Below are 15618 nucleotides of genomic sequence, written 5' to 3'. Positions count from 1 at the left end.
TACTTTCAATTTAACTAAAGCCACAAATGAATGATACACATCCATACATGCACACCAATGCACTTGCGCACACACACTCACACACACACACACACACACACACACACACACACACACCCTAAATTAAAACACTCACTGGATGAGACACATGTGTGTTTTGTGAGTTTTTTGCTTAAACTACCTGTAAGGCTCACTGGAATGACCACATGGCAGTAGGAACCAGTGGTCCTTCTCAGTATTCCACTACCCAATTCATCAAACAAGTGGCAGTCTGGGCTCAACGTCCAAAAAGAAAATGACATTTAAGATGGATGAGAGACAAGGCAAGGTCTTTATAAAACAACACAGAGACAAGGTAAGATAAAGGATAATGAGGGAAGACAGGTAAGGAAAAGAGGATGTGAGTGGGCTGGAAGGCATTGTACTGAGAAGCCTTAAAAGGGCTAAATATTAATATGCCAGATGCAGAGATTAAGAAAGTGGTAACATGTAAAATCAGAAGAAAAAGAAGTGTTAAAACAACTTAAAAAATGACTATGTAAAAAGGTTTTCAAATGAACTCACCCCTCCCCAAAAAGTAAATATGGTTTCTTTGCACAAATTAAAATGTACTCAAGGAAGCTTAAGAAAAATATAGATGATGCTAAAATAGGAGACTGTAGCCCTAACCGGTTTGGCTTAGTGGATAGAGCGTCGGCCTGCGGAGTGAAGGGTCCCAGGTTCGATTCTGGTCAAGAGCATGTTTCTTGGTTGCGGGCACATCCCCAGTAGGGGATGTGCAGGAGGCAGCTGATGGATGTTTCTCTCTCATCAATGTTTCTAACTCTCTATCCCTCTCCCTTCCTCTCTGTAAAAATATCAATAAAATATATTTTAAAAATAATAATAATAAAAATAAAATAGGAGACTGTAGAAATTCAAACCTAACCTGCATGTCTGAAATAAGGTCCCGTAGAAAGCAAAGGGGGTTGTGGGAATGAAAACCTTCCTGAATGAGGATAGAGGATTTCATAATTCCCATGGGGGGAGGGCCTAATAGTTGAGCACAGAAGCTCTGGGTTTGAATCTTAGCTCTGCCACTTACTGATTTTATAAAGTTGTGGAAACTAGGAGTTCAGACATCTATCTGTAAAACAAGAATAATAACTAACACCCAATGAGAGCATGTGACACAGTCAACACCTAATACATAGTAGCTGTTATTATTTGATGTTACTAGGCTGAATCACATAAAATTGTCATTTCATAGGTTAAAAACAGTTAAGTAGGCTGTCTCCCCAGTCTGCGAGGCAGTCGGGCTGGGTCCTTCTCTTCCTCCCCCTCCTCTAATCCTGGTTTTTCTACCCTCCTCTGTAATGAATCTCGCTCGTTAGTGCGGAATAAACTTCCTCTTTCACAAAAAAAAAAAAAAAAAAACAACAGTTAAGTAGCAGTAATTTTACATGATTCACTTCTGTTATTTATATTATTTGATGACTTTGAGGGGGATAAGATTAGATAGTAAAAACAAAAAGAATGTAGTGCTGGCAACAAAGTAAAAAAAAGCGGGGGGAGCCAAAGATCCTTTAGGAATAAATCATAATACCTGTGTATAAATTTGAGAGATGAGACTGAGAGAGAAGAGCAAGGTTCACCAGTAAATGTACAATCGTTCCTTGCTTAACAAACATCCACAATGCACTTTTTCAGAGTAGCAGCCATCTTCACAATTAATAAATAACTTTTCAGGATAATGAAAAGAAAACCCAAAGCCTTAGCTTTGAATCCATGCCACAACAGACATGGCTAACATTCCATAACACTGACATCAATTCCCAAAAGCTTTCTTTTTCACTTTGTGTACAAACATATAGTCTCCCCTTTGTGGGTCAATATGGACAGGAGAATATTTTGTGTAATTCCTCATAAAAATGAATAAAAAGTAACATAAATATAGCTATAAATATGTTAATAATTAATTAATACATTAAGAACTAATTCCAAAAATCTTGGGTGAGAAAAAGTTGAAGAAGCCAATGTTCTTGGAAAAACTATTATATAACTAGAGAAAATATGCATTTGTGATGAATTTCATGTGAGAAAATCATTTTTATCAAAATGATTTTTGTTACACTATCTTTTTGTCATTTAACCTGCTTTTATTATTTATTTGGTTTTGTTTGGTAAGTTAAGAATTTCAGGTGGTGAACAGGTGTACAGAAGTAGAACAGCAAGGGGTGGTGAAACAGGTAAGCACAGGCAACCCTGCACTGCTATTCCCAACGAACCTTATCAGTACCAAAATGGAAACAAGTTATCTCTAAACGGCTGAACTTCTAAGAAAAGAAAAAAATGCTCTTTGCATAGTAACAGAAGCTCTGATAGTATCTGATATACTTTGAAAACAGCAAAACAGCTAAGTAGAGAATAAGGAACACAAAAAGACAAAAAGCATGAGAAACAGTAGTAAAGGCGATCTGAAAATATACAACCAACGTGATTGTAAGAGTATCTTTGGTCTAACAGAAGAATGACTAATAGATCACAGATTTATGTAGTACATGTCCACATGCCAGACCCATGATTAATTTTAAATAAATAACTATATTGCACAGAATGACTGGAGTTGAGAACTAAATACCTTAATGGCTCCATCGTGGCCTCCAAATGCAACGTACTGAAGATTCGGACTTAAGCAACAGCAACTAACTTGAGCTTCAGTCAGATAATCAATCTGACCTGTTTTTCCATTAATGAGCTAATGAAAAATAAGACACAATCAGTTATTAGTCTGAAAGAGCAGTTTTTGTTCCTTAGAACAGAGACTTTAATTGAAAAATAATAAAACAGAGAAAATAACCAACAAGAGTGCCCAAGGGAACAACAAAGCCCTTTCCTAGTCTCAGCAGCTGCATTTAGCACTTCATGCTGTACTTTCATTTCACCTTTGCAGTTCAAATACATTTCCATAAGATAAAATGAGCTTTAAAAGGCTTAAAAAGCAGCCAAAACCGGTTTGGCTCAGTGGATAGAGCGTCGGCCTGCGGACTGAAGGGTCCCGGGTTCGATTCCAGTCAAGGGCATGTACCTTGGTTGCAGGCACATCCCCAGTAGGGGGTGTGTAGGAGGCAGCTGATCGATGTTTCTAGCTCTCTATCCCTCTCCCTTCCTCTCTGTAAAATATCAATAAAATATATTTTTAAAAAATTATTTTTTAAAAAAAAAAGGCTTAAAAAGCAGCTGCTGTGCCGGCCACCTCAGACACAGCTGTCTGATTTCTAACCCCACAGCTAGCTCCACACCGTTTTCCATTTCTTCGCGGAGCCCGTTTTAATAGGGCTATCGTTTGTAAAAAGACACTTTTCTGATATTATTCAAGGGGGTTGGTGAAAACAAGACTGAGACAGACATTACATAAAAAGACAAATTAAAATTAAAATGGGTTTTATAATCTCCAAATCACTCACAAGACAATATAAATTATTTTTTCCTGTTTTTTTGGGGGAAGAGGGAACATTGGAGAAGAACCCATGAGCATAATTTGGGTGGCTGGACTTGTAAACTGAAACTAAAAGTACCCAATTTCATGACATGTACCCAATGCTAATTATTATTTTTTTAAATCCCCTAATAAAGATAGCTTATCTATCACACAACTAAAACATGTGACCTAGGAAAATATTTCTCAAGCTTAAATCAATTAATTTTCAGATACCTCTCTCTGACTGTTACAACCTCAATGTCTTGAATTACTTTTCAATCCATAATAATCTATAATAATAAAAGCATAATATGCAAATTGACCGAACAACCGACCAAATGGCCGCCCGGACATCCTTCCGGATAACCTTTCAGACGAAGCCGGGGCTGCAGCCGCAAGATCGAGGCAGCCACCACAGCTGCAAGGAAGGGAGGGATCAAGGCAGCCGCCGCAGCTGCGAAGGCCTACTCTTCACGAATTTCCTGCATCGGGCCTCTAATATGAAATAAGCAGTAATCTTTATTTCAAGTACAAGATTATAGGATCAATCAATCAAGGTAGCTTTTTCTTTACAATATTTTACCCAGCATGTCCTGATCTAGTAGACATTCAAAATAAAGATGGAACTTCTCAAAGTTTAATATCTTCTCTCAAAAATCCATTTTCATATTTTTTTAAAAAGTGACTAAAAAATGTTTTGTTCACTTAAAGCAACTATTATTTGTCCCTAAACAGCTGAGCTTCTGAGAAAAAAACTATCCTCAAAAGTCTCCCACAATCATTGCCATAGAATAAAATGGCAATAGTCAGACTAGAGGCCTGGTGCATGAATTTGTGCATGTGTGGGGTTCCTCAGCCTGGCTGGGGATCGGGGCTGATCGGAGCTGTCTCACCCAGTCTTGATCGGGGCCAATGGGGGCCGGCCAGCCAGGGAGAGGGACTGCGGGAGGTTGGCCAGCCGCGGGAGGTTGGCTGAGGGAGCACAATGACCACCAGGGGGCAGCTCCTGCATTGAGCGTCTGCCCCCTGATGGTCAGTGAGCATCACAGTGACCAGTCGACCAGTCGTTCAGTCAACTGGTCGTAACGGTCGCTTAGGCTTTTATATATATAGATAATTTTTTTTAAGTCTCACAGTAATGATATAACTGTTAAAGAAAGGTTGCACAAGTTTAATGAAGAAAACAGAAGCATGAGGATACTGAAGACAAGAAAACTGCACTGAAAAATCTCCCAAGTGGAAGAACCAGTTTGCTAAATTAGTGAGGAATTCACATTCAACCCACATCCCAATTCATCCCAGAAATACAGGGCATCAGGTGATCCACATCAACATATTAAGGACGAACATAAAATTTGTAAAATACAGAACAAGCCATATGTAGGGGTGTCTCACAGCTTGACTGACCTTCACAGTAGACAAGGAAAAACTACCACATGCCATAGGCAATTTACTCCCAGGTACTTGTCTCCTGGATTTAATTCAACCTTGACCGTATAACCAGCTCACAGAGTTCTGAAGAAAGTGAGGCTCGGAGAAGGGATGCAGTTTACTCCACGTCACAGAACTAGCTGATGATAATATAGACAGGACTTGAACCTGGGTCTCCTGAGTGAAGTCACTGTTCTCTCCACTACATCAAGCTGAGCTTTGCAGCACTAGAACATGTTCAGCTCTGGCCTACTCTCAGCTGGTCTCTGTCTAAAGCCCTTGCTATTTCTCTCTCCTCTTCTCTATTGTTTCTCTCTTCCTTATAGCTCTGCTTCACCATCATGGCATTCTCTCACGTTTCTTGCTACCTATCTTAAGCCCAATGATCCTGAAGATATCTGCTCTCAATTACCAACACTCAAAACTCCTATCAATCCTCTGCCCATGGACCCGACGCTGGGGCACCTTTCCTCGTCAGCCAGTCAAGTAATGCCTTCCTTGCCCTAACCTCAGACATCGATGTTTCTAACTCTCTATCCCTCTCCCTTCCTCTCTGTAAAAAATCAATAAAATGTATATTAAAAAAAAAAAAAGAAATGCCTTCCTCTTATGTGTCCCACTCATTGAGGGGCAAGATCTAGGGTACATCTGTTTGGATCCCTAAATGATAGAGCCTTTTCAATTTTGCCTTAAAAACCTTTTCCTGCCCGGCCGACATGGCTCAGTGGTTAAGCGTCGACCTATGAACCAGGAGGTCACAGTTTGATTCCACATGCTCGGGCTGTGGGCTCGATCCCCAGTGTGAGGCGTGCAGGAGGCAGCTGATCAATGATTCTCTCTCATCAATGATGTTTCTCTCTCTCCCTCTCCCTTCCTCTCTGAAATCAATAAAAATATATTTTTTAAAAAAAAACTTTTCAGAGAACATAAGAAGCATTCAAGAAATATATTTTGGCCCTAGCCGGTTTGGCTCAGTGGATAGAGCATCGGCCTGGGGACTGAAGGGTCCCGGGTTCTATTCTGGTCAAGGGCATGTACCTTGGTTGCAGGCACATCCCCAGTAGGAGGTGTGCAGGAGGCAACTGATCTATGTTTCTCTCTCATCGATGTTTCTATCTCTCTATCCCTCTCCCTTCCTCTCTGTAAAATATCAATAAAATATATTATAAAAAAAAAAAGAAATATATTTTGAACAAATGTGTGAGTAAATGAGTGAATTAACAGGTATATTTCGGTATATGAAGCCCAGTTCCTTCCAGCTCAGTTCCAGTGGGTCAGATTCCTTCCTCACTTGATGTGATTTTGTTCTTTCAAAGACCCTGTTATCATTTCCCTGCAATAACACTCCCATTGGTATGCCCATCCCCCTTGCATACTCCAACTGACATGTCTAAATCACTGCTGTGGACAAGTTCAAGTTTGTCCTCATGATATCCTAGACTCCATGCAAATCAAGGCATGTGACCACTGATACCAAGAGAAGAGGAATGAGGTGTTTCCAAATACTATCTGAGCCTCAGCTCAAGACCTATATACTTAGTCAGCTGATACCTGAAGATCTGTTGGATACTAGACAACTGTGCCTGAGCCCAAGTCCAAAAGCAAACAAGAAAAATTGTGAATTGTGAGTTCAACCAAGAACCTTGTATGCATATATGCATGGCTCATGGCCACAGACAATGGGGTGGTGAGGGGCTGGGGTGGGGGGACTCAGGGGAAGGCTGGAGGGGGTCAATGAGGGGGAAAAGGGGGACATATGTAATACTTTCAACAATAAAGTCTTATTTTTAAAAATTTTTTTAACTTTTCCAATTGTTTTCTAAAAAAATACTCACTTGCAGACGTCTTATATTGTCAACTGCCAGAACCATCACTTCATTTTCTTGAAATACAACATCTATTTCTTGCTTTAACACTATAGCAGAGTTCTCACAAACTTTCTTTGTCTCCCAGAGCTGATTAAAAGATTTTAAAAAACAAAGTAAGATTACTGTATCCTCGAAATCTTAATAAAGACAAGCCCTAGCAAAATACAAAACAAACTTCACACTCAAAATGCCAATCATGCTAAAAAATATTCAATCATTAGATTATAATTCAACAATAAACATTTATTAATTACAGTAGGTCCTCGGGTTACATCGGAGATCCGTTCCTATGGCGCGACGTAACGCGATTTTCACCGTAAGTCGGAACCCACCCACCTACCTAAGCACCTACATCACTCACATGGAGCACATACACAGCAGTAATGAAGTGAAACAGTAAAAAATATTTAAAAGTTAACAATTCCTGACCTTTACTTGTGGTAAATAAATAATAAAAAACATAAAGCACATATGTACATACATCAAAATGACGGAACTTTTTTTTTAATAAATAAATGGGAGATGGCGACATAACCACAAAACGACGTAATCCGAGGACTGCCTGTACATGCTATAGTAAGAAGCAGTTAGTAATAAAGTAATGGGTGCTAGAGCCCAAATGCCTTAGTGTAAATTCTAGTTCTACCTGTAACTTTGGGCAGATTACATAAACCCAGTGCTATTCAAAGATAAGAACCTTCTACTGGTTCTCAAACTGTTTGATACCAAGATAAGGGGCTTGTACCAGAATGCAAATCCACTCTATTACACTACACACTGTTAACAGCGTACTTAGTGATTTTTTTAAACAAGACTCCTTGGTGAAAGAAGCAGCGCAAGGATTATCCTTCTGGCTCAAGCTTACTGAAACTGGCACTTTGCGTAGCACTGACTTAACCTTTTTGTGTCTGTTTCCTCAGCTGCACAAAAGACTATTGTGAAGATTAGCAAACACATGTACAGCACTTTGCGTGACATCAGGCATACAGTAAATACTACATGAATTTCAGTTAAAATTTGTACAAAACACTGTATTAGATGCTACAGAGACAAACCAGAGTCCCTGGCCTCAGCAAGTTTATCATTTAAAATGTGTGCACAAGTCAGAGGAGCAACAGAGTATTAGAGGTGAAGAGTAAATCAAATCTATACCGAAATCCAAGGCAGGATTTGGTGAATACCAAAAGAAAATGACTTAGAGTTACAGGGCACTCCGAGGAGAGACAGTCCCCCAAATGGAACACTACGAAAGGCTTCAGAGGAGTCTTGTGGCTTGTAGGACCGTTAGGATTTTAATAAGGAGAGGTACGGAGAAGTCGGGTATTCCAAACACAAGAAACCACATAAGCAAAAGTAAAGAGGCAGGGAACTACAAGATGTTTGGGGAAATGTGAGCAGTTTAGTGTAGGTTACCTATAGAAAACTAGAAGACGGACTGCAGCAGAATGAGGCCATATTGTAGAAAAATTTGATGGGAGATTTAGGAGTACACATTTACTTTGGCATGCAAGGAAGCCACTATCTGGTTGTTGTTGTTGTTGTTTTTTAGCAAAAATGACATGGCTATATGCACATGAAAATATCTTGGAAGCAGCAAGTAGAAAACCAAGGCAGAATTTAATACAAGAGAGGCAACAGGTAATGAGTACCTAAACTGAAATGGGAAAGTAGAAATAAATGATAGAAAATGGAAAGGTAGAATCCATCGGATTTGGCAAGAAACTAGATGTGGGAATTCAAGGTAGAGGAAATAGTCAATACTACTCTGAGGAATCAAATGTAATATATTTAAATTAACCAAAATACAGTTTAATCATTGAACTCCTCCAGCACCTGGCCCATGGTAATACTCAATGAACATGTCCTAAATGAATGAAACTGTTATGTCCATATAATAGCACTTTTCAAGGATAAATCTAAATGTACTGGTTTCCTATTTCACTTCCCCCGATACTGCCCATCAATTTCTTAGTTTGTAGGAGGTTTAGCTTACCATCAATAAATGTCTAAAACGAAAATGTCAGTATTTCTCACCCTGATTGTTTGGTCATCAGAAGATGTCAAAAATGATGATCCATCAGGAGAAAACATCACACAATGTACCCAACTTAAATGTCCTCTGCAATCAGCCACTTTTAAACAGGAGTCCACATTCCACAACTACAGAATAAACACAGCATACAGGAAGTCACACTCATAAGCATTTTATATATGTACTAGAGGCGAGGTGCACGAAATTCGTGCAAGGGGCTCGGCCCTCGCAGCCCCGGCTTCGTTCAGAAGGACGTCCAGAAGGTCAGTTGGCTCTCCAGTCTAATTTAGCATATTACGCTTTTATTATTGTAGATACTAAATGACTTGTGCAGACTATTCATTGATTTCATTATTTTATTTAATTAATTAATTAATTAATTAATTAATTAAATCCTCACTCTAGGATATGTTTATTGATTTGAGAAAGAGGAAGGGGGGGCAGAGACAGAGAGAGAAACATTGATTATTTTCTCTGTACACACCTCAACTGGGGATAGGACCCACAACCTAGGTGTATGCCCTGACTAGAATCAAACCCATAACCTTTTGGTGCATGGGACAACACTCCAACTAACTGAGCCACCCGGCCAGAGCATTTTATTATTTTTTATAGCAAAAAACTGGAAACAACCCAAATGACCCATAGGACCAACTGAATAAACTACATGTATTACCCGTTTAATGGAATACTATGAGGCCAAAAAAGTAATGAGAAAAGCATCCTGATAATGATTAGTTTCTGGGCAATGCTGTTTACAAAAACAAAGCAGAGTATATTTCTGTAGAAGAATATATACACATATGTATATATACACACTATGCAATACAAAATAAGGAACATGTAAGTATATAAATGGATACAAATGTGAAGACAAACAGTACATATAAATACTTGCTTATATAGGCAAAAAGAAACATTGGAATGTTAAACAAAAACCAAAATGGTTATCTATGAACAGGGGTGGAAAAAAGTGGAGGGGAAGGGATAGTGATGAAAGCAAGACTTCTCTGAATAGCCTATCTAATAAGAGAGTAATATGCAAATTGACCGTACCTCCACTACACCCACAAGCCACGCCCACCAGCCAATCAGGAGCAAGTATGCAAATTAACCTAGCCAAGATGGCTGTGGCCACGGAGCTGCAGCAAGCAGGAGGCTTGGGTTTCCCTGGCAATGGAGGAAGCCAAGCTTCCCTGCCGCCCTGGCCGGCCCAGGCCTACACTCAAGGCTACAAAGTTTCAATTATAAAAGATAAATAAATCCCAACAAAAATGGCGGCAGCCACGGAGCTGGAGAGAGCAGGAGGCTTGAGTTGCCCCCGGCGATGGAGGAAGCCAAGCTCCCGCCTTGGCCTCAGCTACAAAATTTCAATTATAGAAGATAAATAAATCACAACAAAAATGGCTGCGGCCACAGAGTGAGCAGGAGGCTTGGCTCTGCTCAAGGCTACAAAGTTTCAATTATAGAAGATAAATAAACTGCAGACACCAGGGCCTCCGCTTAGGTCACCAGGGGGCGTGGCTGGCCTGCAAACCACCACAGGCCCCTCGCCAGGCCGCCCCATGCCCCAAAGGAATCCCCACCCTGATCCGGGACACCCTTCAGGGCAAACCAGCTGGCCCCCACCCATGCACCAGGCCTCTATCCTATCTAATAAAGGAGTAATATGCAAATTGACCGTCAATCCAACACACAAGATGGCTGCCCCCATGTGGTCAAAGATGGCTGCCCCCATGTAGACACAAGATGGCCGTGACAAGATGGCCAGCAGGGGAGGGCAGTTGGGAGGGACCAGGTCTGCAAGGGAGGGCAGTTGTGGGTGATCAGGGCAGCAGGGGAGGGCAGTTGGAAGGGACTAGGCCTGCAAGGGAGGACAGTTGGGGGCGATCAAGCCTGCAGGGGAGGACAGTTAGGGGTGACCAGGCTGGCAGAGGAGGGAAGTTGGGGGTGACCAGGCCTGCAGGGAAGGGCAGTTGGGGGGGACCCAGGCCTGCAGAGGAGCAGTTAGGCATCAATCAGGCTGTCAGGGGAGTGGTTAGGGGGTGATCAGGCTGGCAGGCAGAAGCGGTTAGGGGCAATCAGGAAGGCAGGCAGGCGAGCAGTTGGGAGCCAACAGTCCTGGATTGTGAGAGGGTGCAGGCTGGGCTGAGGGACACACCCCCACCCCTGCACGAATTTCGTGCACCAGGCCTCTAGTAACTTATTATAAAGCTTTGGTTTAGAATCATGCAAACAGGTTATGTGTTTTTAAAAAATAGATGGACACAAGAAGCTTCTATGTTCAGACTATTTTCCACTGTCATCTAATCCTCATTTCAACTGATTGCAAAATCTTATAACAAATGAAGGTACTAATTGTACATGTACACATTTCTCCTGTTATTCATGCTTGTTACAAATTATCAGTGTCTACCATCAGCCCGGCTGTATTCTGTCCTCAGTACTGCTGTAAATGACTCAAATATATTCCAATCTAATGAAGTACCATATGTGCCCAAGTTCCTCTCATTACTCTCTGAATTACAGACCTACTTTATGATTTCAGAATAGCACGGACAAACAAGTGCTTCATCACATGCCCAGTGGTTTTCAATCAGTGAGTTCTATGGCTACAAATTAAGTACATGAAATTTTCTCTGCCTTACCTCTAAAGTCCAAGGTGGGACACAGAGATGAAAGTGGTTATACTACTGAAAAATCTCCCTTGAAATCCTTCCCTCGCTTCCCTTCTAGTTTTCCCCCCATCATTTCTTTGTTACCCAGAGCCTCCCAAACCTCATCACTGTATTTCAAGAAGAAAGATAATGTCCCCAGGAGCTTTCTAAGAATAGGATAAAGATTTTAGAAGTGACAGGAAAAAGAGAAAGACGGGTTGCATCTCCAAACCTCCTAAAAATCCTGACAAAACCCAGAGAAGGCCCTAGCCAGGTGACTGGGTGGTTGGTGCATTGTCCCATATACCAAAAAGGTTGCAGGTTCGATCCCTACTCAGGGCACTTAAGAGAGGCAATGGACCGATGTTTCTCTCTCACAATGATGTTTCTTTCACTCCCTTTCTCACTCTCCAAAATCAATAATAATAATGATTAAAAAATATATATCCTCAGGTGAGGATTAAAAAAAACATACAGAAAGGGGAAATTTCCAACCACACCTACCTTAAGGATCTACAGGTAAAGTGCAGGATTCCTAGCAGATCTGAATCTTTCAATCCAAGGCCTCTACCAAGAGAACACTGCCCACAGCACCCTCCTTCCCACTGTTTCAAACAGGACTGGAGTTTGTTCACAATCACTGCCTCTGCTCCCAATGCAACGATTCTTGGCAGGGAAATTATTCAGTGTTAGTTGCACTGCTGAACTTAGAATTAGGAGGAGCTTACAGAACTCATCCATTCACTCTCATTTCATCTGTATCTCCATACTGAACACCTATAGCTCAGCAGCGCTCTCTCTCTCTCTCTCTCGCCCTCGCTCTCTCTCTCTCTCTCTCTCACACACACACACACACACACACCTTCAGAGTATGGGGCAAGGTTGGCAAACTCACTAAAAATTGCTGAAGTAAGCACAGAACACTGAAGAAGTGCTTGCAGTAGTCAAGCTTCCTTTGAAGAGAACCTGTGTACCAAATAATTTTCCAGATAAAGGCCCATCCTCATTTTCTTGGGCTATAATCAGAAAGGACTTCAAATTACCTGGTAGTAAGAACCACTTAAGAAATGAGTAGTAACAAAGAATGGAAAAACAAATCCATCTTTGGAGGAAAAATATAATGGAATTCATTGCTTTTTTAAAAAAAAAATAGCAATTCACTGGGTGGGATTCTTCCAGGGCCAGAGGCACAGACTCTGAATATAAACCTATCAGGTAAGTGCTAAATTACAAATACAAGAGTCAACTCATTAGTGCTTAGCAATGAACATCCTATGTTAAACAATTATAAATTTATCTTCCATCTTATCCTTCTCAGTGATCTAAGAAATCTGAACTGGACTCATCTCTCATCATTACTTTTACAGAAGAGCCTATGTCTATTGTTTAAGAGATGCTTTGTTTCTGCTTCAAAAAACAGTGGTCATTCCACTGTTTCCTCAGACCATGGCACATACTACCCATCCAACAAATACTTGGTGAATAATACTGTCATCCCAGTATGATTTGTCATACAGTCAAGTCTTTAACCTGCTAAAGTAATAAAGATGGCCATATAATTTAAAGCTATAAGTCATTACGCCATGAAGAAAATACAATTTCCCAAGCAAACATCCTCAGCAGTTAATGGTTTAAACAGCCCATTCTTCATCATCCTTGTACCACTGGAGTCCCAGACTTCACAGCATAAATTCAACTACTCACCTCCACACAATACTGGGACAAAGCCACCACTGCCAAATGGTTATGGGGGGAGAAGTCACAGTACCGGATGGTGCTATTATGGCCTATATGGATTTCTGCCAATAGGCCACTGGTATTAATGTCAAAAAGCTGTCAACATAAAAAAGAGAGAAGCTATGAAAGTAAAATATTTTTAAAAATAAGCTATACCCAAACTGAATCAAAATTTATTTCTAAAAGAATATCCTCCCATTTCAAATATAAAGTATAAATCCTGAAAATACACTATAATTACTGATAATTAGCATATTATTAACAGTCATAAGTAAGATATAAATCAATATACATATACTCTTAAATTATCACTCATCTTGAAACATGTTTCCTATAAAGGAAAATTAATCACAGATGATCTCTCTGGCCTAAAGAGAACGAGAACCCCTGTGAAAAAAAATGGAGTAGCCAAATTAACATACAGAGCAGTTCTTCTTAATGCTTGTTTATTCAAAAGAGAAAATAGATAATCAGAAATGAAGATGATCAAAATAATATATAGCAGAGGCTTGCTAAAATGAAATTAGCTCAATAATTTCTAGTTCTCTTCAGAGCTACCAAATTACTCCATTACAATCAATCATTTTCCCATTTTTTAACCAAAGAAGAGCTACTTTTGAGTAACTCAAACTTCATTTCCATTTTTGAAATATTTTTAAGTGCTGAGTATACTCTTCAAAAATGTTTCCAAATGATACAAACCATTATACCAATATATATACAGTATAACAATGTAAGGGCAAGGCAGTCTTGCAAAGGGAAATAAGCTTCAGCGGAAGCCATGAAAATGTCCCAGGAATGCACCATGCACAGATGGTAAGCAGCACAGCATCAGGGGCCAACTACAAAGGACAGGGAATCATACTTAAAATGCCTTCCAGGACAGGTCAATTTTAAAAATTAATAGCTGAGAGCGAGAAAGGAAACTTTGCAAATATGAAATAGGCAGCTGTTTCGATTATTGAATAGCAAAAAGAAGATACCTAACAATAGGTGTGAACTAACAACACAAAAGAGTTGGAAAGAAATAAGAGGAGGGGAATGGAGAGACCAAAAGTAAGAAATTGGGATCTACATGTAGTTAAGGGCGATCTTAGGGTGGCTTTATTTTGTCAGGTAAAATAAGAAGCTGGTCTAGATTTTTAAACTAAGAAGACATTTCATGCAATATAAAACTATTCTCTCTCACTGTAACGTATCTTTTAAAATGTTCAAATTCTGCTCAACACAGTCACCAGGGAAATGCAAATCAAGCTACAATGGGATACCACTTCATGTAATAGGGTGATTATAATACAATAAAGGAAAATAAGTGTTGACAAGGATGTGGAGAAATTGGAACTCTTGTACATTGCTAATAGGGTTATAAAATGGTGCAGATGCTATGGAAAAATGTGGTGGTTCCTCAAAAAGCTAAGGGTTATAGCTACTAAATCGATAATAATAATATAAACAGTCCCTCAGTGGATTTTTATATAACCATATGGTATATTTCAATGTGTTCTTTAAAATGTAATATCTGAAATGAGGGGAAAGGGAGAGGTTAGTAAAAGAATACAGACTTTCAGTTATAAGATGAATAAGGTCTGAGGATCTAATGTATAACATGGTGACTATAGTTAAGAACACTATTGCATAACTGAAATTTGTGAAGAGAATAGAACTTAAATGTTCTCATCAAAAAAAGGTAAACATGTGAGATAACAGTTGTATTATTTTGATTGGGGGAATCCTTTCATAGTGTATAGTGATATATCAAATCATCACATTATACACTTCAAATATCTTACATTTTACTTGTCAATTATACCTCAATAAAGCTAAAAATAAAATTGTAATATCTCTTATTCAAGTCTTCTAAAATTACTGTTAGAATGGAATGTTGCTGAGCCATAAAACCTGGATCTCCAAGTTGGGATGTAACTTTGAACAAATTCCTTGGCTGTTCTAAACCTCATTTGTCGCCCTAACCGGTTTGGCTCAATGGATAGAACGTTGGCCTGCGGACTCGAAGGGCCCCAGGTTCGATTCTGGTCAAGGGCATGTACCTTGGTTGCGGGCACATCCCCAGTAGGGGGTGCGCAGGAGGCAGCTGATAGATGTTTCTCTCTCATCGATGTTTCTAACTCTCTTCCTCTCCCTTCTTCTCTGTAAAAAATCAATAAAATATATTTTAAAAATAAATAAAATAAACCTCATTTGTCTCATTATTATCATTGGGCAACTGCAATCTGCTTGTCCCTTGGGTATTGATATGAAAAGAAATTACAAATATAAGCTATTATTAGATTTGAAAGAGGAGGAAGGCATTTCCCTGTCTTTTACTTTTTTGCATATCTTCCTCATTTACTTCATAGAAATCTCACAATTGTCTTCAGGCATTGATGAGTATTTTTTGCTTATCAGTCACAAAATCACAAAATTTTAGGGGTA

At 39.6% G+C, this 15618-nt stretch overlaps 1 protein-coding gene across 1 annotated transcript in view; it reads right to left on the bottom strand.

The window, feature by feature from the left end:
* Positions 1–15618, bottom strand: part of APAF1 (apoptotic peptidase activating factor 1) — an 84690-nt gene that overhangs the window by 22426 nt on the left and 46646 nt on the right. The window contains exons 18-21 of the mRNA XM_080661082.1: positions 13153–13281; positions 8794–8919; positions 6727–6846; positions 2621–2737 (exon numbers count right to left, since the gene is read on the bottom strand). Coding sequence (XP_080517208.1) covers positions 2621–2737; positions 6727–6846; positions 8794–8919; positions 13153–13281 — 492 coding nt within the window. The remainder of the gene's footprint in view (positions 1–2620; positions 2738–6726; positions 6847–8793; positions 8920–13152; positions 13282–15618) is intronic.

Source organism: Plecotus auritus (assembly GCF_963455305.1).
Source record: "Plecotus auritus genome assembly, chromosome: 3".
Lineage (NCBI taxonomy): Eukaryota > Metazoa > Chordata > Mammalia > Chiroptera > Vespertilionidae > Plecotus > Plecotus auritus.
Note: the sequence above shows the minus strand (reverse complement) of the source record. Positions and strands in the feature narration are given on the sequence as shown.